At 42.3% G+C, this 12664-nt stretch overlaps 1 protein-coding gene across 1 annotated transcript; it reads right to left on the bottom strand.

Moving 5' to 3' along the window:
• Nucleotides 1-380: 380 nt before the first annotated feature.
• LOC122055647 (protein RETICULATA-RELATED 1, chloroplastic-like) lies at nt 381-6548 on the bottom strand. Its single transcript, XM_042617183.1, has 8 exons — nt 5968-6548; nt 4499-4663; nt 4200-4292; nt 4026-4141; nt 2238-2336; nt 1857-2162; nt 1602-1766; nt 381-940 (listed from the first exon to the last, which is right to left on the bottom strand). Exons 1-8 carry the CDS (start codon nt 6436-6438, stop codon nt 667-669), a joined length of 1689 nt encoding a protein of 562 aa, XP_042473117.1. The 5' UTR covers nt 6439-6548; the 3' UTR covers nt 381-666.
• Nucleotides 6549-12664: the final 6116 nt, after the last annotated feature.

Here is a 12664-nt window from a genome sequence, read left to right as displayed (position 1 = left end):
ATTTATATAGATTTGTGCTATCATTCACCTACAATTATGTTTGATAATACTAAAGAAAACAATATTTAGTCAATATCCCTCTCATTTTGGGGAAATATTACCAGGGAAATCTTTTAAGAGTAAGCCGAGTATTATGAGTGATCAAGGTGATAATGATACTACAATTATTATGGAAGCACAGATAATTGCTCTAGCATCTCTGCCCCAGAAAGCAAATATTATTTTACCAAACTGGTACAAATTGATTGTGAGTTTAAAACGAAAGGTTGAACAATTAAATCAAAGCTTACATGCTTTAAAATTGATACAACCTAGGGAAGTTGAGTTATGGCAAGTTCTTGGCAGCAATAATTATGGATCCACCATGAATAGGGAAAGCAGATAAAAATTCAACTGACTCTGACACTCGAAGATTACAGCTGTAAGAAAGAATATCTATTCCTCTTTTCTACAAAAAGAAAAGGAAGAAACTTAGACAATGCGCAAGTTTTATATGGTCATTAGATCATTTCCTCAGTGAATTGACATTTCAGGGGCATTGTCCGGTGACTATGATACCCATATTGCCATCCTCAGTTCGATCTAATATTGCGAGAACGTAACCGCAAGCTAGGACTAACACCTCCCGAAAGAAAATTGTTGCAGTTGTCTTAGGATAAACTAAGACTATGCTGAACTAGCATTCACTTTTTTCCTAACGATTCTCTTGCGGCGAGGTTTTGTGGGTGTGGATTCAGGTTCGCCACTTTGCTTAATTCCAAGCAACCCAAGACCAGAAATTACTGCATTCTTTGAGATGAACCATTTCGAAGGTGAGCTTTCCACTGAATCTGAATGTCTGCTGTACGCCTTCAACAAATCCTCTGATTCAACAAGAGGATCTGGTTCTAGGCCAAGCCAAGCGTGTCGTGATGTTTCTCCCAGCTGAGCATTCAGTATTCTGCAAAGAAATTTTTAGGAAAAATGTAACCAACCAGTAGACAGTAGCCTCTCTGCTATGTTATCTATAGAAGTTACTCTTAAAGTTGACCTTCAGAAACTGTGAACTGATGACATACTTTATTTAATATAATATTTAAGAACTTGGTCTTATGCATAGCCACAACACCCGCCAAAGTGGTTACTTATGAAGTGTTTAGTTAATCAATTTCAATTATAGTTGAAAGAAATTTAAGAGAAATTTTCGGATTTTCTTTATTTGGTTTACTTTGTGAGAAAATTGATTAACTATATTTAGCAATTTCAGCCAAGCAGAAGATTTCATTTGGTCCATTTCAATTTTATTATGAAACTGCAGTTGCTTAACTTGGATAAATCAAGGAAAAAATAACAAATAAAACCAGAGTGATGATGTCAAGACCATATATTAGCTATTGGAAACATAGAGAACAACTATTGAAAAAGACTAAACAAGGAGAAGTTGGAGGCATCAAACTACTATATTGAACTATGGTAATGTTAAGTAATGTGCAAGCATCCATTAGTAAGTTGTAATGGTATCATTAAAATAAAACATAGTACTAGTACTTTAAGATACTATATAGAAAAAACTTAGAAGTTCACAAAAAAAAAATTCAAGTGCATCAACCAGATAGGAATACCTCAATGCTGTACTAAAGAAGATTGCAACTCCAAGAACATCGAAGTGGTTGAGCATAGTTCTATCAATCCCATTTAAAAGTTGATAGCGCATGTTTGCATATAATCCTAAAAAGGCGCCATAACCAAGAGCATTGCTACTTACAGAAGGAATTGTCACTGATAACCTACCAGAAAATTGAGTTAAGAAACCATATAATTAAATTATCTTCAAAGAGTTATTCACAATAAAAGGGGGGAAAATAGAAAACACCAACCTTCCCTCCTTCTTGGCAGCAAAAGCTTTTGATATAGCACCTTGAATTGTCCCTGCAGCTAGTCCCAGTAAAGAAAATTCTGCTGCTTTGTAGAAGAAAGAATAAATTCTCTTCTGCAAGTCAAATTCTCTCATAGGATAGCTATTCTCAAAAATATTATTGGGAAGTTTCTGAATTGTATTTTCCAAGTCAAAACGGAATGTATTCCCATATGAACGACAAGGTGCAAGGGACCAAACAATTATTCCATTACAAGTCATTGCAGTAAGGACATTGACGAGTGCCAATTGCCATTCTTGCTTGATTCTACATCACGGAGGAGAACAGATTAATAATCAGAACATATAAAAACATCTCCCTTTCGTGTGATTAAGGTAGTACCTCTCTTTGCGATTTTTGAACTCCCACCAAACAGAACAAGCACAGGTCATTGTCTCTTCTAGCAATAATTTAAGTAAGAAAGCTGGATCTGCAATCATTCTGCAAATCACAATAATCAAACCACAAACATGAGAATAGTAGTTTAACAGATATTGATAGGTAGACAACTGATTGAGAAACCAATAAACCATAAACAACTGACATTTAGGCAACGACTATCAGCTCATTCTAAGATATTCTGCTTAAACTTTTACTCAGCACTTTAGCAACTATGAGTACACGGATTCTAGAAACTTTAGATGTAACTTTAGTATATATGTCAATAAACAAGCGTTGGCAAATACAAAAAAAAAAGATATGTGAAATTCACTGCCTGTGAACCAAAACTATGGCCACCATTCATGTGTGCAACTCATTAGCTTAGAAGCAAAATTTACATGATGGTACTTCATTTTTTTTTTTTTTTTTGAGAAAAAGGATGATTTGCACAGAAGAAAATCACAGAAAACAAGAAACATGAGTAACACAATGAAATTTGTCTAGAACATTAGCATATTCTGTGCCAAGTCAGTCATATCATATTTATGTAAATCCAGATGTGCAAATATATGTCATAAGGCACATCAAAATACTACAAGGGCCATATGATTTGTTAAGATTTCACAAGTACAAGGAAACACCACAGATGATAATCATTTAGATGACATATACTAGTTGATATCTGTGCGTACTCAATTGGGAGATAAAAAAGAGACAGAGCAAGTCCATGGCTATATTTTAATGCTTACCTATGTCAAGGAGAAAAAAGTTCCAATGTATACTAATTTGTCTGAAGGGCTATCAAGATTAAACATGATAAAAGAATATCTAATTACAATCATTCAAAGTGTTATACAAAATGATTAGATTTATCATAAAATTAAAAAGAAATATTGGTAATATAGAGCAAACAACATATTAGATGAATAACCTCCATCACCTAAACCAAGCAAGAAAACCATCAATATAACTCAGGAAGAAATGTTCTTAAGGAGTAACAAACATCCACCCCCACTGGCATTGCAGATACCCCTGGTACCTGTTACAATTATATGCAGTTTCCTTCTTTTAACTACGAAATATTGCCGAAAGTTCTGCATATTCTTCTCCAGCTTCATCTTAAAATAATCTATTTCAAAATGGATAGTTAAAAAGGACTTTGTTTGCAAGTCAATTAGACCACTAGTATTTATTAACATAAAAACTAGCATAATTGTAAAAGGTTGAAGGGGGGAGTACTTCCCAATCTGTTGCATAAGGACAAAACAACACAACTTAGAATAAAGAGCACAAGATAACAATTTCACAATAATTGTTATAGTTTATCAACATGTAACATTTATACTAAAATATCAGGAAGATATTCTTCCCAAGATAGTGAATTCATACTTTCATTCTTTGAATATGAGCCGGTGCCTAATTATAGTATTCTAGGATAATTCAACCGACCAGAAGTTAAGACTTAAAACATTATATGAAGAAGAGGATGTGTGTTCTTTTTACCTTGCAGTTGATTATTCATTTACAAACAAATCAAAAAACTTTTAGATTAAAATATCGAATCAAGAATGTTGAATTAACTCATTAAATTTATATGCTTAGTAAATACTGTTGCATCTCCATACAACAAACATCATATAAGAATCGATGAGATTAGCCATTGGTAGCTCATTAAAATGAAGCACTAAAATCAACAGTGCTATTGTTCATAAAGTTATATAATTATTGTTGACATTAAAAGTTAAATACCTTCCAATGAAAGCCCTAGATAACCATTCGGGAACCGTTCGAGAAATGGCTCTAGAAACAGTTGGTCTTGCATTAATTGCCAAAAAGCGCACCATCTGGGCAGAACTCACCAATCCCTGTGGCATTCATAAATTTAATACATTTCCTTTCAATGATTAATATACAGGATATTACCAATTCATAAGCTTGTCTAAGACCAGCTGGCAAGTTTGTCATGCTCTTGAACCATTCCTGAAGCACAGCATCCACGAACTTCTTGTCAAAAAGCTACATGAACGAAAAGGCCATTAACTTTGAATATGGACGTGGAAAAAATGCATTGCTCTTAAATAAGTGGTTGCTCTACAACATATGTGACAAGTAAAATTACAGATTTTAGATTACATCAGATGCTCAATACAGTTGTTTATGAAAAACAGTCAAAGGGAAAAAAAATTTTGAATTTCAAAAGAAATTTTAAAGAATTTACAAACCTCTTGAATAACTATGCGTCTTCTGAACAATCCACCTTCCTCTCCATCATCCTCTTCATCAAAATCATCAAAGTAATCATCATCATCACCATCGTCATCTCCTCCATCACCTCCTCCGTGGAAATTCTTTTTTCCTATATCTCCTCCTCCACCACCAATTTCTAACTGAATAACACCGCAAATGAACAACAAAGACGTTATAAAAAGTGAAATATTGTTCTTATGACAAGGCAATCATTTAATCATCTAAAAGCACTGAAAATCAGACCTCATAGGATTTACAAGATTCAAAGCAGTGACAATGACATGTCCTTTACAAAGATAATGTAAGAAAAGGCACATAAACGTTCCAATCTTGCATCCTTAGATTTAGTGTTTCCAAATCAATATAGAGGGAACTTGAAACATTTTGTAAGATAGTGATGCAGACTGAGGAAAGGAGAATAGGTGGATAGAAGGCAAAGACGAGATAAACCAAGGAGTAAATATTAACTATAATAATGAAATTACGACATCCATACGCCTATATATACACTTCGAATCAAGGAAAACATGGGGACGGAGAGTCAGTGAAGGTCATGTGAATCCTTACCAATGAAATTACAAGTTTACCCAAATGACATATAATAAAGTAAAATATGAATAGGTGGTCGAGTCAGTTAGTTTACCACTTCAACAAAGATTATAAAATTTTCAGATAGACAAAGATAGTGCATGCCAACTAGCAGTTATCACAGCATGACAGTTGCATTCAAGATCAAGCGTCTGTAAGTGGGGTAATTGAACTCTGTTGGAGAGGAGAGAACACAAGATCTCCTGAAGAGAAAGGAAACTGAGTCCTAAAATTTATATACAAATGAGAACTAGACTGAAGTATTGGATAAAATTGGCAACAATTTTTGACAAAGATTGAAGACAATCCAAAATCTTTCCCAGAAACAACGCAGCAAAATTTAACAGGTTTTATCAACTTCGTCAATTATTTTATTTTTGGCTTTAGGTAGTGTGACAGTTTGGACATCCAGATTTTACAGTGACAGTTATAATTTCCAAAAGACAGACAATACATTCTGTAGGCCTCAACTCCAGATCCACATATGTTTAAACAAGCAATAGAAAGAGCAACATTACAAGAAGTACAAAGCAATGAAAATATGATTCTTTTTATAACTTTACACTATCAAATAATTGCCAAACGTCGCTAATCTCCATCAATATCTGCATAAATTGGATGGAACATAGCCGACATTCCCAAGCTAGAGCTCACTTCCTTAATGAAGGCAAAACATCCGCAGCGAAAGGATGGTATTAAGCAAAAGCATCGCTGAGCAACATCCAGAACATAAAATAATACTAGAGGGTGAAGAACGAGAGGACAGAACAAAGGGAGAAGTTAATACTATCCAAAAACGAAAAATTCTGGAAATTCCACCAAGAAAAAAAAAAGAATCCTAAAATTACTCCAATACCTGGGGATTCGACTTCCTCGTCTTCTGCGACAGATCAAGCTTCGACTTCTCCAGCGTCACAGCGCCAATAGCCCCATACTTCTTCCCCCCTTTCATCACCGTCGAGGACCCAGAACTTACAGAGGACGAGGAGCAGGATGGCGTCCCGGCATCTGGCGACAGAGAGAGACACCGCTCCATCGATTCCACAGGCGACAGCGAGAAGCACCGCTCCAGCGCCTCCCTCCCGTCGGAATCCACAGGCGCCGGGGCATAAGCGGACGCGACGACTATAATTCCGGCGCGATCCCTACCAAAGCCGAGTCCTAGGGGAAAAAGAGCGAGGCGGCGGCGGTGACGGCGGTTGAGATTGGAATTCTGGAGCCGCAAGAAAGAGAGGGCTCTGGGCGGCGACGCGAGGTGAGGGCGATGGAGAGCCATGACAGGCCGCGGCGACGCCGAGGACTGTAAGGCGGCCTGGGAAGCCATCATCTCCGCCGCCTCCTTCCTTCCTCCCTCCTTCCTTCCTCCGCTCCTGTCAGCTGTTATCCCCTTTTCCCCTATCACCAATCTCCGCTTCGCCCCCTCCCTTCCCAACTGCTGTTATTATATCGTAACCCTTCTTTTCCTTCCCTTCCAAATTCCGCACCGTGACCTAAATCCCATTGGACAATTTTAATGGACCCACGACGACATCATCTTGACAGCCACTCACAACTCTCGTTTATGTGACTTGTAAACTCGACAGAATACGGGATTCTCCACCGAGGCTAGGGATCGTTGAACCAGTCCATCGACCGGAACACAAACCGACTGAAACGAGCCGAGACCGGTCTCGATCACAATTTAAGTGTCTAATTATCTGATATTAACTCGTGGTTATTCTCATTCGCACAAGAGAAAAGAGTAATTAATGTAAAAGAGGATGATCATGTCTGGAAGAAGGAAGGTAGAAAGTTGAAGATGTGATGATTTGTTGATCGATTGTAAATTTTATTTTGCTTTGTAAAATAAGTAACGTCAGTGCTAGTTAGGAAAGGGGTCTCTGGTGTTGACCCTCCGATGTTCAAATCAGTCATCGGAAGTGTAGAAGAAGTGGAGTAACAGTAGAACTAGTACAGACAACAAATAATGCATACCTCTGTCGGTGATGGACCCCCCTTTATATAGAGTCATGGTGGACGACGTACACGCTTCTCGAGGTATGGACACATTCTCCAATATATTTTATGAAAGGACCTGTTAAGAAAGTACCTTTGACACCAATCTTAATAGGGCATGCATATCCCTGACAAAATAGTAGAAACTTCCGTCATACAATTCACCTGTCGACTATGTCTCATGTCTGCAGCACTATCTCCCAAAAGGATGTCAAAAGATACTACAATAATCTCGTTGCTTGGCCGAGCGGGGTAGCCGCTTGGCCGGGACTCCTCTTCGTCCATGTCCAGGCCCCATTGCTTGGTCGAGCGGGGTAGTTGTTCGACCGTAACTCCTCCGCTCTGTCGACCTCAGTTGCTCTTCCTTGTAATGACTGTGTAGTAACATGTTCTCCCCATTTCAAACAAGCTATCTGGTCTCCTTTAGCGTCCTGCTGCTCCGTACTGAGCGTCGGCTGTCTTACGCATCATCTTGAGCTGGACAGGTGGTCTGCTCAAATATGTCTACAGCCGGTTGGGTCCTGACTAACCCGACCGGCCATTGCAATTGTCCTCCGTTCGACCCTTTGACACCCGGGTGTTGACCACCTTGACTTTGACCTCCACTTTGGCAGTTGATCTCGTGCCAAGTGGGCCTCCCTCTATCGTCACATCACAATCCTCCCCCTCAAGTCTAGTTGAAGGATGCTGCAAATCCAATTGACTGGACCAGTAGAGTCTTTGACGGCTTCCACATTTTCGCCATTCGGCTTCGTATCACCAGGTTGGGTTTGTAAATGCCGCTCGGACCACATCTTTCAAAGCAGATTGTGCCTCAGTCGTTCGGCTGTGTGATAATCCATTATCTGTGTCTGGTCGGGATGATGAGCGACAACACTTGGCGAATTTTCTCATTTCCTTGCGCCTCCTCGGCTGAGCGTCCCGAGACCATCCAAATTTCTTGAAGACCGTGCAAATCTCTGATCATTATGGCCGAGCACGCGACCATACCTTTTAATTAAGCCTCATTAATGTCTTCTGCTAGCGGAACGTCATGTGTCCCACTTTCTACCACTGCACGTTTGACGTAACAGGCGAATATCCACAGGCGAAGTGGCAGGCGTTGTTTCAAAAACAACGATTAGATCTTCTCCTAGTTTTTCGCAACCCTAGATTGAATGACTCAGGTCAATCGACCATAAGGCTTATAAACCCCTCGTTTGTCGTCGTCTTCTTCCTTTTCATGCTTTCGTCTTCAAGCTTTCTCCGTGACGCTCTGTTTCTTCTTCTTCTCCGACGATCTTTCTGTAAGCTCCTTCACTGTTTCTCATTTGAATATGTTCATTGTTCTTCCTCGACCCCTTTTTCGATGGCCAGTTCCTCGCAACCTCCTGTCTCTATCCCGGGCTCTGGTAAACTTCGACTGAGTCTAGGTTCAATGAGGATGATATTAAAAGCCTGAAATCCATCTATGAATTTCTGGCTGACTACTAAGTTGCTATTCCTTCTGCATATGATCGGCCGCATGAACCACCCCTGGATTTTTTGTGTTTCTTTAAGAACCAGTTTATCATCGGTTTGTGATTCCCTGTTCATCCGTTCTTCTCCACTGTTTGCAAATATTTCCGTATTTATCTTAATTAATTAGTGTCGAACTTCTTTTGGCTGCTATGCTGGGTCGTAGTTTTGTTCTGCTTGCACAACATTCCATTAACTTCTCGGCTCTTCCATTACTTTTATTATCCAAAACTGTCTGAGCCAGAGACCTTTTTGTTCCAAGCCCGAGCGGGCTTGATCTTCTTTGATAAAATGTCATCCTCCAATAAGCATTGGAGGGACCACTACTTCTTTGTTCGTTTTCCTGAGCGGTTAGATTTTCCAACCCGCTGGTAGCTGGAAGTGACAAGTCCACCACCGCTCAAGAAGTACAAAAGCCGATCGGACTATTCCCAAGCAGCTTCAAGCTTGGCTGGTCAGAAGTACCATATTCATAAGTTGCTGCTGGAGGGCGTCCTTTACGTGCTCGTCTTGAGTCCGATCGGCACGAAGCTTCTGTCCAACCTAGGTATGCTTTTTCTTTCCCCAGCTTTGAATTTAACTGATTTTTTCTCCTCTTTTGCAGTTTGAATCATGTTGCGAGCACATCTAGCCAGCAAGTGCAAGCTCATGGACGCAGAGATCAACGCTGCGATCGTGGGCGAGTTGGAGAGTCGCGGTCTGCAACTGGTTGACCCCCACGAGGATTCACTCGGTGACGAAGAGGGAACACACGCGTTGGGGAGTGGAGGGGGAGCCAGCCAGATGGCTGCTAGTGGAGCGGCATCTACAGTTGACCTTCCGCCCAAATGGCCTTCGATGATTCCGATCGCGGTGGCTTCGGAGTTAGCTACTTTCGGTGAACCCCTGCGACATTGCAAGAGACGTCGCGCGGAAGCATCCTCTCGTTCTGCCACTTCCGCATTGCAGACTCCAGCACGAGGCGGTTCGTGACCATCCTCTGAGCGGGGCGAGACATCTACACCCGCTCCCCCCGAATTCGCAAAGGCAGCGTTCCACACCTCCCTTTCATCTGACCGGACATCGTCCTTATCCGGACTGCCGCAAGGGATCATTTGTGCACCGCCGGTCACCTTCATGCCGCCTCAATCCTTGCCGGTGGCCCAAGTGTCCCGTATTCGACCAGTTCCCATGTCCCGATCTACGGGCAAGGCGACCTTAGACCCTTCTAGTCCAAGCAGCCAGAGGCAAATAACTGCAATTATCTATTTGTCGACCGACGAGTATCACAGCACCCCAGAGCACCAAATAAGGATCCAAGGGTCGCTCGAACAAATATGGGCCGATGCCCGGGCCTGTGCGACGGTCATATATCCGAAGGAGCTCACTAATACTCATACGCAGATATCCACTGGGGTATGTACACTGCCTTTGCACTTACTTTTTATCCGTTAAAATCTTAAAATTTTCCTATTGCTGCAGTTCTGGGTAGAGAGTTTGGCTATGTGCCATAGGCTCGCCTATTTGGAGCGCGAAGTCCAATAGCTACGCGTTTTGAGTGGCCAATCAGTAGCTTCGCAGGCACACTTGGAGTAGATGAGCATCGAGGTGGCCCAATTAAAGGCTGATTTGCAAAGGAGCTCCGAGGTGCTAGAGGTAGAAAAGAGCAAGAATGCCGAGCAGGCAACACAGCTGGCGAGGCTCAACAAGCAGGCCACCTCATTTGAAGCGAAGTTCCACTCAGCCAACAGTAGGAAGCTCTGAGCCATTGGGGATTTAGAGATCAAGAACAAAGAAGCTCGGGTCCTGGCTTAGAGTCTGAAGGAGACGGAGACCACCCTAAATATCGAGCGAGAGGATCGGTCAGTTGAGCAGTCTACAGTGAGGGCCCAGCTCGACGCAAAGGACAAGGAGCTGGCCACTCTGAAGGCGGACTTAGAAGCATCTCGATCGGCTTTGGAAGTTTACCAAAGCACGGAGTCTAGCCGGTTCGTGATGCAGAAGCAGGCTTACCTCCGCTCGGACCCCTTCAATGACCGACTCACCGACCGGGCACTTCGCCTCTTCAACCTGGGCATCGATAGGACGCTCGACTAGTTGAAGGACGACGACCATATCCCTGCCACTCTAAGCAACTAGGTCATCAGTCAGGACAAGTTGACCGAGTCGCTGCCTGATGATGTGTTGGATTATCTTGAGTGAACCAGCCTCCTGTGGAGTTGCCTCTTTTTTGTACTGCCCTCCTTATCCTATATAAACCTTTGCAAGTGTTAATGCAAGGTCGCTCGTTCGTCACACCTTTTTGTTTATTGATATTCCATCATGCTGCGTCGTTCGATGCTTCTTTGTTTAGCTTTTGTTGCAACCGCTCATGCAATCATCACTGCTATGCTGGAATAGGGCTACGAGCCACTTATCATTTTGCGGAAAATTTCTAAGTGTGGCTCCATGGACTACCAATCGGTGATGTAACTAATCACTGAGATGTCCAAGCAACCACTTCAACGTTGCCGAACGACCTCATTTTATTGAAAACTGTTACTTCTTGAAGAAGCACGTTTCCTGGTCGGCCATATCTTCGGCTTATATATTCATCGATCATCTTCATTTGTAGTAGACTCGGCTTTAAAGCGGTCGATCAACCTTTTTTCATTGTAGCCTAGGGTTTAAAGTCGCTGCTAGATTGTTGACAAAGACCAGGGTTTAATGACGTCGCTTGACGGTTAAAATACGTAGACAAGAGTTTAAGGTCACCGCTCGACCGTCGATGAAGACCAGGGTTTAACATCGCCGCTCAGCGGTTGACGAAGATCAGGGTTTAAGGTCACCGCTCGACCGTCGATAAAGACCAGGGTTTAACATCGCCGCTCAGCGGTTGACGAAGATCAGGGTTTAAGGTCGCCGTTCGACCGTTGATGAAGACATAGGTTTAAGGTCACCGCTCGACCGTTGGTGAAGACATGGGTTTAAGGTCGTCGCTCGACCACTGACGTAGGTGAGGGTTTAAGATCGTCGCTCGACCGTTGACGTAGATAAGGGTTTAAGGTTGTCGCTCGACCATTGATGTAGACAAGAGTTTAAGGTCGTCGCTCGACCACTGAAGTATACTATGACTTATAGTCGCGCGCTCGACTTTTAACTTGGTCGATTGACTCAAGAGTTTGGAACACTTGTGATTTTATTCATATTTATCCTGCATCCAAAAGACATACATGCACTTATATAGGTACATCTATATTTATTCACGCACCTCTCACCCGACCCTATAGGGTTGGAGATTGTTTGCGCTCTACGGTCGCTGGAGCTGTCTTCCGTCTTCGTCCTGCAGGTAGTAGGCTCCCGAGCGGAACTTCTGTAAGACCTTGTAAGGTCCCACTCATGGGGCTTCAAGTTTGGTGACGTCTCCGACCGTCTTTATTCTCTTCCATACCAGATCGCCGACCTGAAAGGACCTCGGGATTACCCTCGGGTTGTAGTTCTGCTTCATCCGCTGTTGGCACGCCATCAGCCAAACGACAACCTTATCCTGCGCCTCTTCCACCAAATCAAGCTCCATAAGTCTTCGCTCGGCGTTCCCCTCATCATAGAGCCGCACCTAATCGGATTCTACTCCGATTTTCACCGAGACTAACGCTTCACCGCCGTACACTAGATGAAATTGTGTTATGTCGATCGCCTCCTTTGGAGTCGTGTGAAGAGCCCACAGGACACTAGGGTGCTCGTTGACCCAGCTGCCTCCTGCATCGTCGAGCCGAGCTCGTAGACGTCTGAGGATCTCCCAGTTGGTGACTTCCGCTTGACCGTTGCTCTGGGGGTAAGTCACAAAGGTGAAGGTTTGCTAAATGTCATAACCTTCACACCACTCCTTAGGCTTCCAACCGGTGAACTACCTCCCATTGTCTGGGATGAGCCAACGGGGAATGCCGAACCGACACAAGATGTTCTACTAGACGAATTTGATGAACATCTATTCGATTATCTTTGCTAACGGCTCGACTTCCACTTATTTTGAAAAATAATTCATGGCGACGAGCAGGAATCTTTGCTGAGCGGTTGCCATTAGAAATAATCTAACGATGTTC

The sequence above is a fragment of the Zingiber officinale genome, chromosome 3B (genome assembly GCF_018446385.1).
Source record: "Zingiber officinale cultivar Zhangliang chromosome 3B, Zo_v1.1, whole genome shotgun sequence".
Taxonomy (NCBI): Eukaryota; Viridiplantae; Streptophyta; class Magnoliopsida; order Zingiberales; family Zingiberaceae; genus Zingiber; species Zingiber officinale.
This window is presented reverse-complemented; position numbering and strand designations above follow the sequence as displayed.

What these genes read in the sequence shown, in the direction of transcription:
- LOC122055647 (XM_042617183.1), bottom strand. Translation starts at nt 6,438, where the DNA reads ATGATGGCTTCCCAGGCCGCCTTACAGTCCTCGGCGTCGCCGCGGCCT. An exon ending in CGAGGAAGTCGAATCCCCAG is followed by an intron (nt 4,664 to 5,967) that starts GTATTGGAGTAA and finishes GGTGTTATTCAG; the next exon opens with TTAGAAATTGGTGGTGGAGG. An exon ending in GACGCATAGTTATTCAAGAG is followed by an intron (nt 4,293 to 4,498) that starts GTTTGTAAATTC and finishes TCGTTCATGTAG; the next exon opens with CTTTTTGACAAGAAGTTCGT.